General features: G+C 49.1%; 2 protein-coding genes across 10 annotated transcripts in view; one reads left to right on the top strand and one right to left on the bottom strand.

Moving 5' to 3' along the window:
- The window catches only part of OS9 (OS9 endoplasmic reticulum lectin), a 29,668-nt gene extending 18,771 nt beyond the window's left edge, over positions 1–10,897 (top strand). Inside the window, exons 6-15 of one of the 9 annotated variants that reach the window (XM_017865454.1) lie at positions 4,772–4,982; positions 5,101–5,202; positions 5,416–5,516; positions 5,697–5,748; positions 6,882–6,970; positions 7,160–7,393; positions 8,297–8,486; positions 9,423–9,587; positions 9,730–9,842; positions 10,123–10,897. In XM_017865454.1, the coding sequence (XP_017720943.1) occupies positions 4,772–4,982; positions 5,101–5,202; positions 5,416–5,516; positions 5,697–5,748; positions 6,882–6,970; positions 7,160–7,393; positions 8,297–8,486; positions 9,423–9,587; positions 9,730–9,842; positions 10,123–10,248 (1,383 nt within the window). In that variant the 3' untranslated portion in view covers positions 10,249–10,897. Of the gene's footprint in view, positions 1–4,771; positions 4,983–5,097; positions 5,517–5,696; positions 5,749–6,881; positions 6,971–7,159; positions 7,439–8,296; positions 8,487–9,422; positions 9,588–9,729; positions 9,843–10,122 lie in introns of all 9 variants that reach the window. The other 8 variants (XM_017865452.1, XM_017865453.1, XM_017865451.1 and 5 more) reach the window with 8 other exon arrangements.
- A 2,014-nt stretch (positions 10,898–12,911) lies between these two features.
- AGAP2 (ArfGAP with GTPase domain, ankyrin repeat and PH domain 2) overlaps positions 12,912–15,145 on the bottom strand; it is a 15,067-nt gene continuing 12,833 nt past the window's right edge. The window contains 1 exon segment of the mRNA XM_017865445.1: positions 12,912–13,039. Coding sequence (XP_017720934.1) covers positions 12,912–13,039 — 128 coding nt within the window.

Genomic DNA, 15,145 nt, shown 5'->3' with positions numbered 1-15,145 from the left:
AAAAAAAAAAAAAAAGAAATATTTCCCTCCCATACTTGTCTCTCATCTGCTTATTTCCCATTCTCTCCCCACCGTCCCTTCTCCAGCTCCACAGGTTATCCCTGGTCTTATTTTTGCATGTATCCTTCCAGCCTTTTTTTGTGTGATTACAAACAATTATGAATGGATATTCTTATTTCCTTTGCTTTTTATTTATAAACAATATATAGTAAATTAAACACACTGTTCTATACCTTGCTTTTATTTCCCTTGACAATAAACCTTAGAGATCTTTCAATGGCAGTACATCTTTTTTTTTTTTTTTTTTTTTGTTTTCTTTTTTGAGACGGATTTTTGCTCTGTTGCCCAGGCTGGGGTGCAGTGGTGCGATCTTGGCTCATTGCAACCTACGCCCCCTGGGTTCAAGGGATTCTCCTGCCTCAGCCTCCCGAGTAGCTGGGACTACAGGTGTGCACCACCACACCCAGCTAATTTTTGTATTTTTAGTAGAGACAGGGTTTCACTATGTTGGCCAGGATGGTCTCAGTCTCTTGACCTCGTGATGCACCTGCCTTGGCTTCCCAAAGTATTGAGATTACAGGCATGAGCCACCACACCTGGCCCTTTTTAGTTTTTATAGCCGCATAAAGTTGCATTGTGTGTTCCATCATTTTGTCACCATTATTCTACTGGTTGAAATAGTTCCCCCCCCAATTCTTTTGTTATCATAAATGATTATTACATTGTACATATATGCATGTGTAAATATATCTTATATATAATTGGGCTGGGCACAGTGGCTAATGCCAATAATCCCAGCACTTTGGGAGACTGAGGAGAGAGGATCACTTGAGCCCAAGAGTGTGAGACCAGCCTGGGCAACAGAGCAAGACCCTGCATCTATAAAAAAAGAAAAGAAAGTAAGCAAAAAAAAGCATAATTGCCAGGTGCAAGTTATGGATATTTAAAGATTGTCTTTTTTGAAACCTTTTATTACAGAAACTTAAAAACATATATAAACTCCCTACAAAGGTGTATCTGTGGTTCCCTGTCTTTGGACACATAGGATGGTATTCCTGTTCTCTATTTTTGTTCTGGTCTGTATTCTTTCCCTCTGCTGGCTCTTGGTTTAGTGTGTTCTTCTTTTTCTAGTTTCTTAAGGTAGAAGGGTAGATTATGGAGTCAAGATTTTGTTTTTAAAAAATTGATGTTTATAGCTATGAATTTCCCTCTAAGCACTACTTCAGCTGCATCCTGTAAGTCTGGATATGTTATGTCTTCAGTTTCATTCATTTTTGAGGTATTTTACAGTTTTCTTTTGATTTTTTTCCTTTAACTCATTGGTTACTTATGAGATTATTGTTTAATTTCTACATATTTCTGAACTTCCAAATTTTTTTCCTTATTCATTTCTAATTTTATTCCATTGTGGTCAGAGAACACACTTTGTATGACTTCAATTCTTAATTCTTTGAACATATTTATTAATGTAATGGCTTTTAAGTCTTTGTGAGATCTAACATCTGGGCCCTCTCATCGGTGGTTTCTGTTGCCTGCAAATTTTTCCTATATATGTTTCATACTTTACTGTTTCTGCATGTTTCATAATTGTTGAAAACCATTTTAGATAGTATGTTGCAGTAACTCCAAATAGAAATTCCTGCCCTCCACCCCATGGCTTTTGTTTGTTCATTTGTTCAGTGACTTGGCTGAACTACTTGAGTGGAGTCTCTTTCCCTCACAACATGAAGCCTCTAGTGTCTTCTCAGAGGGCAGTCTTGGCCCTGCACACAGCCACACTAGATGACAGTGGTTTCAGCAGGCTCTTTCTGACTGTTTCTTTCATGAATTTGTTAAGCCATCTGCCTCTGCTGGTATCACCCCCAGCTGTTAGGCTCCACTCATTGCCAACTAATTGCTTTATTGTTTTTGACATGTGGGGCATAAGTTGTTCCATAGTTTAGTCCAGTTAATTGTGGGGCCCTTTGTCAGGCTAGTTTTTGAGGGCAATATGTAGGTTTGTTGTGACTCCAGGACGGCTCTCAGTTGCCCTTTCCCTGGTTCTCTCTGTTAAACTAGCTGTCCCAAGGTTTAGCCTATTGCTATCACGGAGCAATCAGCCTCCTTTTAATTGCCTCCTGCCAAAATCTCTACATTTTTGAAGTGCCTGTAAGCTTGAATTTCCCCATACTCTGTGTCATATTAAGTTAGGTCCTTTGGAGAATGTTAGAGCTCTGTGTTCTTATGGACTGCCTCTCCCCCTGGGCAAAATCTCCGAGGCCCTGCTCTGGAGTTGGGGTCAGGAACAATGGCTTGCTTCCCTTGGAAGGACATTCCTGTTTTATGAGCAGGGAGCTAGGCAGGGATGACAGCCCCTACTCTCTAAGTTTGCATCTCCTTTTGTGAACCCTCCACTCTCTGAGCAAGCTTCAGTGAGGACAATCAGGACCCTGATACTCTTGTCCCACTGCACTTGAAGTAAAGCCTCTGCCCTGTGGGTGGGGCTGGGTGGAGGAAGGGAGCCCTTGATCTTTTTTAGGAGTTTAGTTGCTGTACCTTGGAGCTCGTGGCCCTCCTGGTAAAACACCATATACCATATCTCATGACTGCATGTTGAGAGAATAGAAAGTCCCTCCCCCGCTCCACCGCCCCGCCCCACCTTTTTTTTTTTTTTAACTACACTCACCTGCTGGAGTGGAGCTTTTGTCAAACTGAGCTATTGGGTGGGGTTGTAGTAACTCCAGATAGAAATTCCTGCCCTCCACCCCATGGCTTTTGTTGAGGGAGCAGGTCATGGCTCAAGTGCTGCGAATTCTCACTATTCAAGATTTAGTAGCTGGGCATGGTGGCTAACACCTGTAATCCCAACACTTTGGGTGAGAGGATTGCTTGAGCCCAGGAGTTTGAGAAAGCCTGGACAACACAGTGGGACCCTGTCTCTACAAAAAATTTTTAAAAATTAGTTGGATATGGTGGCACACACCTGTAGTCCTACCTTGGGAGGTTGAAGTGGGAAGATTGCTTGAACCTAGGAGGTTGAGGATTCAGTGAGCTGTGATTGTGCCACTGCACTCCAGCCTGGGTGGCACAGTGAGACCCTGTCTGAAAAAAAAAAAAGATTTAGTAGATTTTCTTGAGTAAATATTTCCTCATTTATTATATGTCCTTAGGAAAATTTCCAAAGAGTTTAAATGCTTTGTGTTCTTTTGTTTGTTTGTATTGAAACAGAGTTTTGCTCTTGTTGCCCAGGCTGGAGTGCAATGGCACGATCTCAGCTCACCACAACCTCCGCCTCCCAGGTTCAAGCAGTTCTCCTGCCTCAGCCTCCCAAGTAGCTGGGATTACAGGCATGCGCCACAAGGCTGGCTAATTTTGTACTTTTAGTAGAGATGGGGTTTCTCCATGTTGGTCAGGCTGGTCTCAAATTCCTGACCTCAGGTGATCTCTCTGCCTCGGCCTCCCAAAGTGCTGGGATTACAGGTGTGAGCCACTGCGCCTGGCCATGCTTTGTGTTTTTAAATTTTCATCAGTTATGGAGTTTCCCTATGGAGTGTGCGAAGTCCCTCATGCTGCCATTTCAGAAGTAGGACCTCTCCCACTTTTTGTTTGTTTTTGAGACAAGGTCTTGCTTTCCACACAGGTTGGAGTGCAGTGGCATGATCTTGGCTCACTGTAACTTTGAACTCCTGGGCTTAAGGGATCTTCCCAAAGATCTGAGTCTACAAATAACTGAGTCTCCCAAATAACTGAGACCACAGGTGCACACCACCACACCTGGCTAATTTTTTAAAACTTTTTGTGGCGATGAGTCTCACTATGTTGCCAAGGCTGGTCTTGAATTTTTGGCATCAAGCCATCCTCCTGCCTTGGCCTCCCAGAGTGTTGGGATTACAGTTGTGAACCACCAGCCTGTCTTACTTTTAATAGTTATTTTAGAAATTAGAATACTGCATGGTTAATTTATCAAAGGCCAATTAATATCTTTACCCTCTTTCTGAATGATATAAGAATCTTAGAATTGTTTGAAGTTTTTAACTATATACACATATATAAAAAATACATATTTATACACAAATATATATACACTTTAAAAAATAATACAGGCCGGGCCTCATGGCTCATGTCTGTAATCCCAGCACTTTGGGAGGCTAAGGCGGGCGGATCACCTGAGGTCAGGAGTTCAAGACCAGCTGGGCCAACACAGTGAAACCCCATCTCTACAAAAATACAAAAATTAGCCAGGCATGATGGCAGGTGCCTGTAATCCCAGCTACTTGGGAGGCTGAGGCTGGAGAATCGCTTGAATCCAGGAGGCAGAGGTTGCAGTGAGCCGAGATCATGCCATTGCACTCCAGCCTGGGTGACAGAGCGAGAATCCATCTCAAAAATAATAATAATAATAATAATAATACATATATAAAGCATATATAAGTATATATATATACACACACACACACAATATTTATACAAAATAGGATTATGAAACACAAATTGGTTACCTACAGTTAAGCTGCCTGAGTTCAGTTCCTGTTTTTACCACTTAAAAGCTGGTCAACCTGCACAAGTGCCTTAACTGCATCACACCTGTTTCTTGAGGCATGAAGTTGAGATACCAATACTCCTTCACTGGGTCTTTGTGATAATTAAGTGAGCCAATTTATGTAAAGTGCCATATGCACAGTGTATACACAATGCTTGACAGATAATCAGTGCTTAGTAAAGACACCTGCTCTAAGAACTAAAGCAAGTTATTGTTGGTGATTAAGTGTATTCACCCTTTCTGTCCTGGCAGTTCCTCTGTGACGAGGGTGCAGGTATTTCTGGGGACTACATCGATCGTGTGGACGAGCCCTTGTCCTGCTCTTATGTGCTGACCATTCGCACTCCTCGGCTCTGCCCCCACCCTCTCCTCCGGCCCCCACCCAGTGCTGCACCCCAGGCCATCCTGTGTCACCCTTCCCTGCAGCCTGAGGAGTACATGGCCTACGTTCAGAGGCAAGCAGGTGAGTAATTAGAGAAGGAGAAGAAGGGGAGATACGGGGGCAGGGGGCGGCAAAAGATCAAGTATTGAATAGCCAGAGGAATGTGTTCCTGGCCTGCTTGCATGCTGTTTCTCAGTAGCCTCAAAGCAGTATGGAGATAAAATCATAGAGGAGCTGCAAGATCTGGGCCCCCAAGTGTGGAGTGAGACCAAGTCTGGGGTGGCACCCCAAAAGATGGCAGGTAGGACCTTGTTTCACCTGTTCCATGAAACTCGCTTCCATTTTTTCCCTTCCCCTGATCTTACTGTCCTGACTGACTGGTGGGGTGGAGTGGAAGAGTACCATGGGTCCTCATCCCTTGGTGATAGAGGAGGGGAAGGGACCTCATCCTATTTGCTCCTTTCTGTCTCACCCCTCCTGTCAGATCAATGTCTCCCTGTTCTCTGTACCCTAGGTGCGAGCCCGACCAAGGATGACAGTAAGGACTCGGATTTCTGGAAGATGCTTAATGAACCAGAGGACCAGGCCCCAGGAGGGGAGGAGATGCAGGCTGAGGTGAGACCAGCTGCCTCAGAGGAACGGGATGGGAATGGGGAGGGTCACTGTAGCTGGGGTCATTGTGAGGTGACCTACATCTACCTAGGGATGCAAGGATATCCCCAGAACCTTTGCCTTCATAGTATGGAGGGCATGAACAGGCTTTCATACTTGACTCTTTCCTTTTCTCCTTGTCAGGAGCAGGACCCAAGCCCTGAGGCAACAGATTCAGCTCCAGGTGCTCCCAATGGTGAGTGAACCTTCCATGTCTCCTTTACCATATATATTTTAGGATTGGCAGGGGTAGAGATGGAGGGAAAAGCTAAGCACTGGGAGGGAGGTTGGGTAGCCAGGAGGTTGGGTAGCCAGGCCAGCAGCAAATTCATTTTTACAGGAGTTAATACTCTTTGTAGACAGCACTGCTATTTTAGCAAGGTGGCAGAACACAGTAGCTCCACCACTTGGTGACTTTGTAATTCACTTAACCTCAATTTTCTTACCCATAAAATGAGGGTAATAACCCCTACCCTACAGAGTTGCACGGGATTAAATGAGAATGCATTCATAATTCATAGTAGAAGGCCTGGAACTGAATAAACTAAATGGTTAATATTTGTGGAAAGAGGAGAAGGGTTCCAGGGAAGACAAGTCCTTAGCCCCAGGATCTCCTCTGTAGTCCTAAAACCTGGAGTGACTGCCAGAAGGGCCTCAGAAGTGCATGGAAGAGTGGGGACTTAGCAGCTTGTTAGCATCCATCTCTCCTACTGGAGTGTCCACCTTAGAATGGTGCTCTCTGCAGACGAATGTTTGCCCTTGTCTCACTATTTAACAGGTAAACCCTAGAGGCAGGGACCATGTCCTTCCTTGGTCTCTCATTACCTGTCCTTAGGAATCCAAAGAGCATTTAGGAGTGCAGTAGCGCACACCTGTAATCGTAGTTACTTGGAAGGCTGATGCAGGAAGATTGCTTGAGCCCAGGAATTCAAGATTAGCTTGAGCAACATGGTAACACTCCATGTCGAAAAAGAGCCCGGTGCGGTGGCTCATACCTGTAATCCCAGCACTTTGAGAGGCTGAGGCAGGTGGATCACCTGAGGTCAAGAGTTCGAGACAAACCTGGCCAACATAGTGAAACCCCATCTCCACTAAAAATACAAAAATTAGCTGGGCATGGTGGCAGGCACCTGTAATCCCAGCTACTTGGGAGGCTAAGGCAGTAGAATCGCTTGAACCTGGGTGGCAGAGGTTGCAGTGAGCAGAGATTGTACCACTGCGCTCCAACTTGGGTGACAGTGCAAGACTCCATCTCAAGAAAAAAAAAAAAAGAAAAAAAAAATTTAAACACAACAGAACTGGTTCATGATTATTACTCTTTCATCTCAGATTTTCAGAACAACGTGCAGGTCAAAGTCATTCGAAGCCCTGCAGATTTGATTCGATTCATAGAGGAGCTGAAAGGTGGAACAAAAAAGGTATAGGCCACGCTTAGGGAATGGGTAGAACCCACCTCCCAACTGCGAGCATTTGAAAAACTACGCTGACCTGGGACTCAACTCCTGGGTCCCCCAGTACCACACACCTGCTACTATTTGCCCCCCACCATGTGTCTCTGTTGAAACTCCAACTGTCTACCTCTTTCTCCCTACTCCCTACCCACCCAGGGGAAGCCAAATATAGGCCAAGAGCAGCCTGTGGATGATGCTGCAGAAGTCCCTCAGAGGGAACCAGAGGAGAAGGAAAGGGGTGATCCAGAACGGCAGAGAGAAATGGAAGAAGAGGAGGACGAGGATGAGGATGAGGATGAAGATGAGGATGAACAGCAGTTACTGGGAGAATTTGAGAAGGAACTGGAAGGGATCCTGCTTCCGTCAGACCGAGACCGGCTCCGTTCGGAGGTGAAGGCTGGCATGGAGCGGGAACTGGAGAACATCATCCAGGAGGCAAGCCCAGCTCCTCCTCCTGAGACGGAGTCTTGCTCTGTCACCCAAGCTGGAGTGCACTGGCCAGATCTCAGCTCACTGCAAGCTCCGCCTCCTGGGTTCACGCCATTCTCCTGCCTCAGCCTCCCGAGTAGCTGGGACTACAGCCACCCGCCACCTCGCCCGGCTAGTTTTTTTGTATTTTTTAGTAGAGACGGGGTTTCACTGTGTTAGCCAGGATGGTCTCGATCTCCTGACCTTGTGATCCGCCCGCCTCGGCCTCCCAAAGTGCTGGGATTACAGGCTTGAGCCACCGCGCCCGGCTCCTCCTCCTGTTAATTCCACAGCCGCCTGGTCCTGTGAAGCAGGACAGGCTGAGGGACTAAAAGAAACAGCACAGCACAGGGCAAGGACGGGGCACTTGGAAATGGTAGCTGTTTTCCTAATTAATTGGGGCTATTGGGGAAGGGGGACCAGAGAGAGGGACAAGACTTAAATATCAGACTCTCTGGCCAGGCACAGTGGCTCACGCTGTAATCTCAGCACTTTGGGAGGCTGAGGCGAGCGGATCACCTGAGGTCAGGAGTTCAAGACCAGCCTGGCCAACATGGTGAAACTCTCTCTACTAAAAATGCAAAAAACTTAGCCAGGCATGGCAATGGGCACCTGTAATCCCAGCTCCTTGGAAGGCTGAGGCAAGAGAATCTCTTGAACCCGGGAGACGGAGGTTGCAGTGAGCCGAGATGGCACCACTGTACTCCAGCCTGGGTGATGAGCAAAACTCCATTTCAAAATATCGGACTCTCCTACACAGCCTAGCCTGCTGGCTGCCTCCACGCTCCAGACCCTTGACTCACTCTCTTCTCTTGGGTATTCCAGACAGAGAAGGAGCTGGACCCAGATGGACTGAAGAAGGAGTCAGAGCGGGATCGGGCAATGCTGGCTCTGACATCCACTCTCAACAAACTCATCAAAAGACTGGAGGAAAAACAGAGTCCAGAGCTGGTGAAGAAGCACAAGAAAAAGAAGGTTGTCCCCAAAAAACCTCCTCCATCACCCCAACCTACAGGTGAGAGCAGTCAGACAAGAAGGAATAGCCCAGTCCGTTGTTTTCATCCCTCAGCTGGTCCTATTCCCAGAGGGGACCCTGTTCCTTCCCTTCTGAGGGTGCTCATTCTCTCCCTGCTTTCTGGAACACTGTCCTCACTTGCGCCTGCTTCCCATCACCATCATCCCTTTATGTGCTTACCTCCTATTCATCCCTCTGGGAAGCAGCTTTTAGAGCATGTCTGCTTGTTTTCTGGTTTGCTCCTGTACACCCAGTACCTAGCACTCTGCCTGGCACACAATGGATGATCAGTAGGTAGTAATTGAATGCTTGTGAGTCTATATGCTGAAAACCACACATCTATGAAGGATGCAACCTGTCAACATTTAGGACTTTGCACCAAGAGAGTCCCCAGCTGTCAGGGCATGAATAGGAGAGCCCAGCTGCACATGAGCCAATAGCCTGGATAGACTTTAAATTCTATCTTCTTGCATCCCCTTGTGTCCATTTCATAGGGTCCTATGGGTCTGCACATCAGATGTTCCAAATGAAATGTTCCAGTTTCAAACCCTCCATCCCATTCTCTCTATAAACATTGAAATGTCTTTAAAGTCCTAACATATGGAGGAGACCACACTTTTCCAACCTGCTGCTTCAAACAAAACTTTGTTGGTGCAGGTGGCCTGATTTTGGCTTCAGAAAACATTTGTTTTCCTATAGGTGATGGGCAGAATTATTGGGTAGGGTGGGAAGATGGAAGGCAGCAATTGGTGGAGGGAGCTCTATAGGCTGAATTGGGAGTGGGGGCACACATTTTTTTGAGCCCTGGCTCATACACATGTTGAGATGGAATAGCTGCCAAAACCAATTGATGTTTTAGGGGGAGATGACCCCCACACCCCTAACCCTGGAGTCATGCCTCTGCTTTGTGTTTCCCTGTGTGTCTCCCCCTCTAAGAGGAGGATCCTGAGCACAGAGTCCGGGTCCGGGTCACCAAGCTCCGTCTCGGAGGCCCTAATCAGGATCTGACTGTCCTCGAGATGAAACGGGAAAACCCACAGCTGAAACAAATCGAGGGGCTGGTGAAGGAGCTGCTGGAGAGGGAGGGACTCACAGCTGCAGGTGGGCCCTGGAGGGCGGCTGGACCCAGCACTGTCGGAAGGGCAAGCTGCCGGAAGTGGAGGGGCTGGGACCAGTGGGGCAGGGGGCCTGCCCTGAGGCTCCCAGCCATCCTCTCCTCTCACTGCATACTGCTCCTTTCCAGGGAAAATTGAGATCAAAATTGTCCGCCCATGGGCTGAAGGAACTGAAGAGGGTGCACGTTGGTTGACTGATGAGGACACAAGAAACCTCAAGGAGATCTTCTTCAATATCTTGGTGAGAGGGTTCTACCTGCAAGTCCTGGCCCCCAGGCCTCCTGTCCCCAGCCCACCTGGAGTGGAGGTGCAGGCCTGCCCCAGCCATGTCATTGCTGAGCTTCCGTTTCCTGATCTGTAAGACAAGGCGAGGGTTCCGGTGACTCAGAGTGCTGCCATGCAGGAAGAGCCTCTCAGGACATGGGTGTCCTCATTCCCTACCTTCCCCCAGCTGCCTGGCCCAGGACTTCCCTGGGCTCAACGGCGAGTAGCTCCAGCCCACCTCTACCCTCTCCCACCAGGTGCCGGGAGCTGAAGAGGCCCAGAAGGAACGCCAGCGGCAGAAAGAGCTGGAGAGCAATTACCGCCGGGTGTGGGGCTCTCAAGGTGGGGAGGGCACAGGGGACCTGGATGAATTTGACTTCTGAGACCAACACTGCACTTGACCCTTCACAGAATCCAGAGTCTTCCTGGACTGGCCTGCCTCCTCCCCACCTCCCCACCCTGGGACCCCTGAGGGCCAAACAGCAGAGTGGAGCTGAGCTGTGGACCTCTCAGGCAATTCTGTGGGTGTGGGGGCCCTGGGTGAATGCTGCCACCCCAGCTGGCAGCCACCTTGAGAGCTCACCGGGCCTGTGATGTTTGCTCTCCTGAGCTTTCGCTCAATCCTCTTCCTTTTCCTCTGTGGCTTTTCTTGTTACTGTACCCTAACAATAGGATATTCCCTGCTCCCTACCTGGAGATTCGGTAGGATCTTTTGAGTGGAGGTGGGTAGAGAGAGCAAGGAGGGCAGGACACTTAGCAGGCACGGAGCAAGCAGGCCTCCACCTGCCCTTATTGCTGTTTGGAGTCGCTTTACCCCCTTCTATTGACTTGCCTTGAGATTTCCTTCTCCCTTTCCCTGCCCACCCTGTCCCCTACAATTTGTGCTTCTGAGTTGAGGAGCCTTCACCTCTGTTGCTGAGGAAATGGGAGAATGCTGCCCATCACCTCCAGCACAATCCCAGTGAAAAAGGTGTGAAGCATCCACCATGTTCTTGAACAATCAGGTTTCTAAATAAAGAACTGGACCATCAATCTGTCAACCTTTTTTGTGGGGTGGGGGTTCCAGCAGGGAGGAGGCTCAGTGTTCTTTTCAGATCATGCTCTGATCCTGTTCTTTGCTCCCCACTCCCCAGGTACGGGGGCTGGGGTATGCAGGAAGAGACCAGAGTGGCTAAATGAAGCCTGGCCTGGCAAGGATTGAAAGAAACACTTGCAGTACTGTCATCTTCTTTTTCTCATCTGTCTGTTTCTGTTCCTTCCCTTCTCTTGCACCAAGTCTTTCCCTATCATTTCCCCCTTTGTACCCTGAAAGCCAAAATGCACACCATGAAGTTGCCCACAGCGGGGATCTTCCTACTGCTGTGGTCTCTCCCACAGCATGCTCCAGATTCCATTTGTCACCCACACCCCTACCCACCTGTCCTTTCAACATTTCCCAAAAAGACCTCCACCTTTGGGCATGCCCAGAGAGAGGGCTGCTGCCCACACATGCCAGTTTCTTAGTGTGCCAAGGGTATGTGGGCCTGGTGTCTCCCTTTCTTCTTCACTACCAAGTGCAAGCATGGGTTCCCCAACATGCCTCCTCCCAGTGCGGAGGACTCTTGATTTTTTTTTTCTTTCTTTTATTGAGACAAGAGTCTCGCTCTGTTGCCCAGGCCGGAGTGCAGTGGCCCGATCTCAGCTCACTGCAACCTCTGCCTCCCAGGTTCAAGCAATTCTGCCTCAGCCTCCCAGTGACTGGGATTAAAGGCATGCACCACCATGCTCTGCTAATTTTGCTCTGAGGTGAACGACCTTTCTGCTGAAGGCTCCCCCTGGGCTCACAGGATAAGAAAAGGGATAGAGGAGCCAGGCATGGTGGCTCACCCCTGTAATCCTAGTACTTTGGGAGGCTGAGGCGGGAGGATCACTTGAGGCCAGGAGTTTGAGACCAGCCTGGCCAACATGGTGAAACCCCGTCTCTAATAAAAATACAAAAAATTAACTGAATGTGGTGGCGGGTGCCCGTAATCCCAGCTACACGGGAGGCTGAGGCAGGAGAATTGCTTGAACCCGGGAGGCAGAGGCTGCGGTGAGCTGAGATCATGCCACTGCACTCCAACCTGGGTGACACTGTGAGACTCTCAGAAAAAAAAAAAGGGATAGAGGGCCCGGAACTCCCACGTCTGTAAATGGAGAGTGAAGGATTCAACTGTTGAAGGAAGCTCTTGCTGAATGTGGACTAGTGCTTACTGTGCATGCTATGCTTATGTTGTTTTGTTTTGAAGTGTAAATTGGCAGACTTTGAAAACCCTGCTTCCCCTGGTCCATCTGTGCCCCCTGAGGGAGGGATGCTCTAGCTGGGCAAGAGCTTAGACACTGCCTTGAGGGCAGCAGTAGTCAGAATGCTGTGCCCAGACCACACCCTTCATCTCCCACCAGCGGGGCCTTGAACAAGTCACTTAACTTTCTAAATGCTGTTTCCTCGTTGGTAAATTGTAGACAACAGTACTGGCTTTTTAAGATGGCTGTTGCCTGTAGTCCCAGCTACTCGGGAGGCTGAGGCAGGAGAATGGTGTAAACCCGGGAGGCAGAGCTTGCAGTGAGCTGAGATCCGGCCACTGCACTCCAGCCTGGGTGACAGAGCGAGACTCCGTCTCAAAAAAAAAAAAAAAAAAAAAAAAAAAAAAAAAAAAAAAAGATGGTTGCGAGGATTGAATGACATAGAGTGTATGTCGTGCTTTTAACACAGAACCTGGCCCGAAGTAAGTGCTCACTAGCTTTCTATTATAAGCTAGCTCCTGAGTTCTGAAAAGACTGGGTTACTTGGAAGCAAGAGTCTCAGAAGGAGTCCCCAAAGCTGATCAGAAGCTCAGAATGGGAAGGGGCTGGGGCAGGAGGGCTGTGCTTTGATTTGCTGGGGATGGAGTCTCAGCATCGCCGGAAAGCAGAGTTCTGGAAATCTCACTCTGTCAATCATTTTGTACTTTTCAATCAAAATTCCTTTTTCCTTTCCTTTGGCTTTTGGCAGCACTCTCATGGTGAAGGTCGGTCTGCCTCAGCTGTGCTAAGACGAACAAAAGGAGGGGAGCAAGGTGTGGCAGATGGCAGCCAGCAGGGCTGCAGGGAGGGCTGGCGGATGGCAATAGGGCATCCTGTATGGCAGGGCATCCAAGCAAGGCAGCCCAGGGCGAGCTGTGAAGGGGTCATGAGCACAAAGGGGCAGCAGCTCTCCTTCACCCACCTAGGGAGTCCCTTTCTGGGCTCCTATTTTGTCATAACCTGGAGGGCTTGATATTTTGTCATTCCATCCACTACCACCTTTTACATCTTCCCCACAAGACCGAAGATACTCCCCATTAAGAGAAGAGGCAAGTGGATTATTTGGTGTTAGGATTTGTTGTGAGGTTTGCTGACACCTTGACCATTTTTCACTGGCTGGAAATGAAAGGAACTTCCCACTTGCTCTTTGCAGGCAATTTCATTCTCTACAGGGTCCCTATTTCCTCCCCATATTCTCTCACACTCCCAAACTTCTGAAGAAGGGAGCAAACTTTGACCACGAGGAAGGAGTGGAGCTGAACTAAGAGTCCAGGGTCTTGGAGGTGAAGGGGGAATGGCCAGGTCCTCCAGTCCAATTTTCTTTGCTACCTCCCCCTCTCCTCGCTTTGCCCAGACCACACACCTGCCTCTGTACTTGTCACTGCACCTGCACTGCTGAATCCACCTTTCCTGGGTCATGCCACTGTGCTGGGTGGTCACAGACTAGGACCCTGCAGAGCCGCAGCCTCCATGTGAACTGCATTCAGGTCTGGTGCTGTGTCCTCAGTTCAGTGGCACACTTGCACCTGAACATCTTGGGGCTGGTGGGCACCAAAGGTCAGAAGCAATTCTACCCAAAGATGCTGGTGCTACCAACTAACTCCTCAAAGTAGATAACAACATATGGCTATGCCCAACCTGCACTGGCTGCTGACCCAACCCTACCCTGTCCAGCCCCTCTACCTGAGAAAACACTTTCAGCTGCCCTGGAGAAATGGTAGGATTGGCTATGTGCTGAGCCTAGCGGCACTGCAGCTCACAAGGCAGCACCGGCTTCAGGCCACTGTGGCCTTGGTGGTCCCTTTGATGGCACGGAGGTGGATAAATGCCTGCATCAGCTGACACTGAGTTTGTGGACACCAAGGACCTCTGCAGCCAGCTGGGAAATCTTTCCGAGGTCTCCCACCCCTTCCCGCTGGAGCACCCCGAGGGGCCAGGGGAGGAACCCCTACTCTATGTTCTACTCTGGTACCTAGTGCTCACGGTGAGCAGGCTGGCCCGGGGCAGCCCTCCTCAGAGCTGGAGCACCTTTCAGGTGCCCTCTGAACAGATATTGTTCAGAATACAGATAAACAGATGCCACCAAGGTCATCTAGCTGTGAAGTGGAGGGGCAGGTTTCAAAATCAGATCTGTCTCCAAAGTTCCTGCTCTTAACCAAAGCTGTCCCATCTTCTCACCCCTCTCCATGGCCTCTAAGTACCATATCCCAACTCTTCCAGGACTGGCATCATCTTAAGAGTCAGTGCCTTCTCTGCTCCCAGGGTCCCCACTGACTCCAACCTGCCATGTCCTCCACTACATGAACCCGGAACTGTTGTACATAATGGAACTACCTCCATGCCCATGGGTACTGTCCTGCCACCAGCCCCAGTGGGAGGCACCTCTGCCTGTCCCTGTCCCACCCCAGTACCCCACCTTGACCAAGGCCATGCCCTGACCTGCCTCCAAGAACAGACCAGCAGCTCACCCCCTAGACAAAATCACTTCCTCTTTAATTGCTGTTGAAGAAGATTCACACCACTGCCTCCAAGGAGATGGGGGGGCATTCCCCCCTTGCCCCCACCTCTCTCCCCTTCCCAATTACCTGGTCCTTTGCAAACTATTTTAGCCAGAAAAAAAAAAAAAAAAAAAAAAAAAAGACCGGAAACCACTGACACAGACAGCCCAAGGGCTGGGTTGGCTGAGGGAGGCAGGGCTGGGCCAGGCAAGTCTGCCCTACCACCCACTTTGCGGGGATGGGGCAGGGGGCCTGGAAACCCTCCCAGCCACCTGGAATCCTCTCAGCCCTGGCTGGGAAAGGTCACGGGGGTGAGGAATGGCTCTGGAGCTGCTCCAGTGGGAGGGAGGGGCTGGACAGAAAGAATAATGGGGGAGGGGTCCCACTTTAGGGGTGCCCCTACCCCAGATCACCACGGGCGCTGCACAGTCACAGGTACGCAGTCACGGTCACAGACACTCACAACCCGAGAGCACCCCCA

Source organism: Rhinopithecus bieti, unplaced genomic scaffold, assembly GCF_001698545.2.
Source record: "Rhinopithecus bieti isolate Rb0 unplaced genomic scaffold, ASM169854v2 scaffold_83003, whole genome shotgun sequence".
NCBI lineage: Eukaryota > Metazoa > Chordata > Mammalia > Primates > Cercopithecidae > Rhinopithecus > Rhinopithecus bieti.
This window is presented reverse-complemented; position numbering and strand designations above follow the sequence as displayed.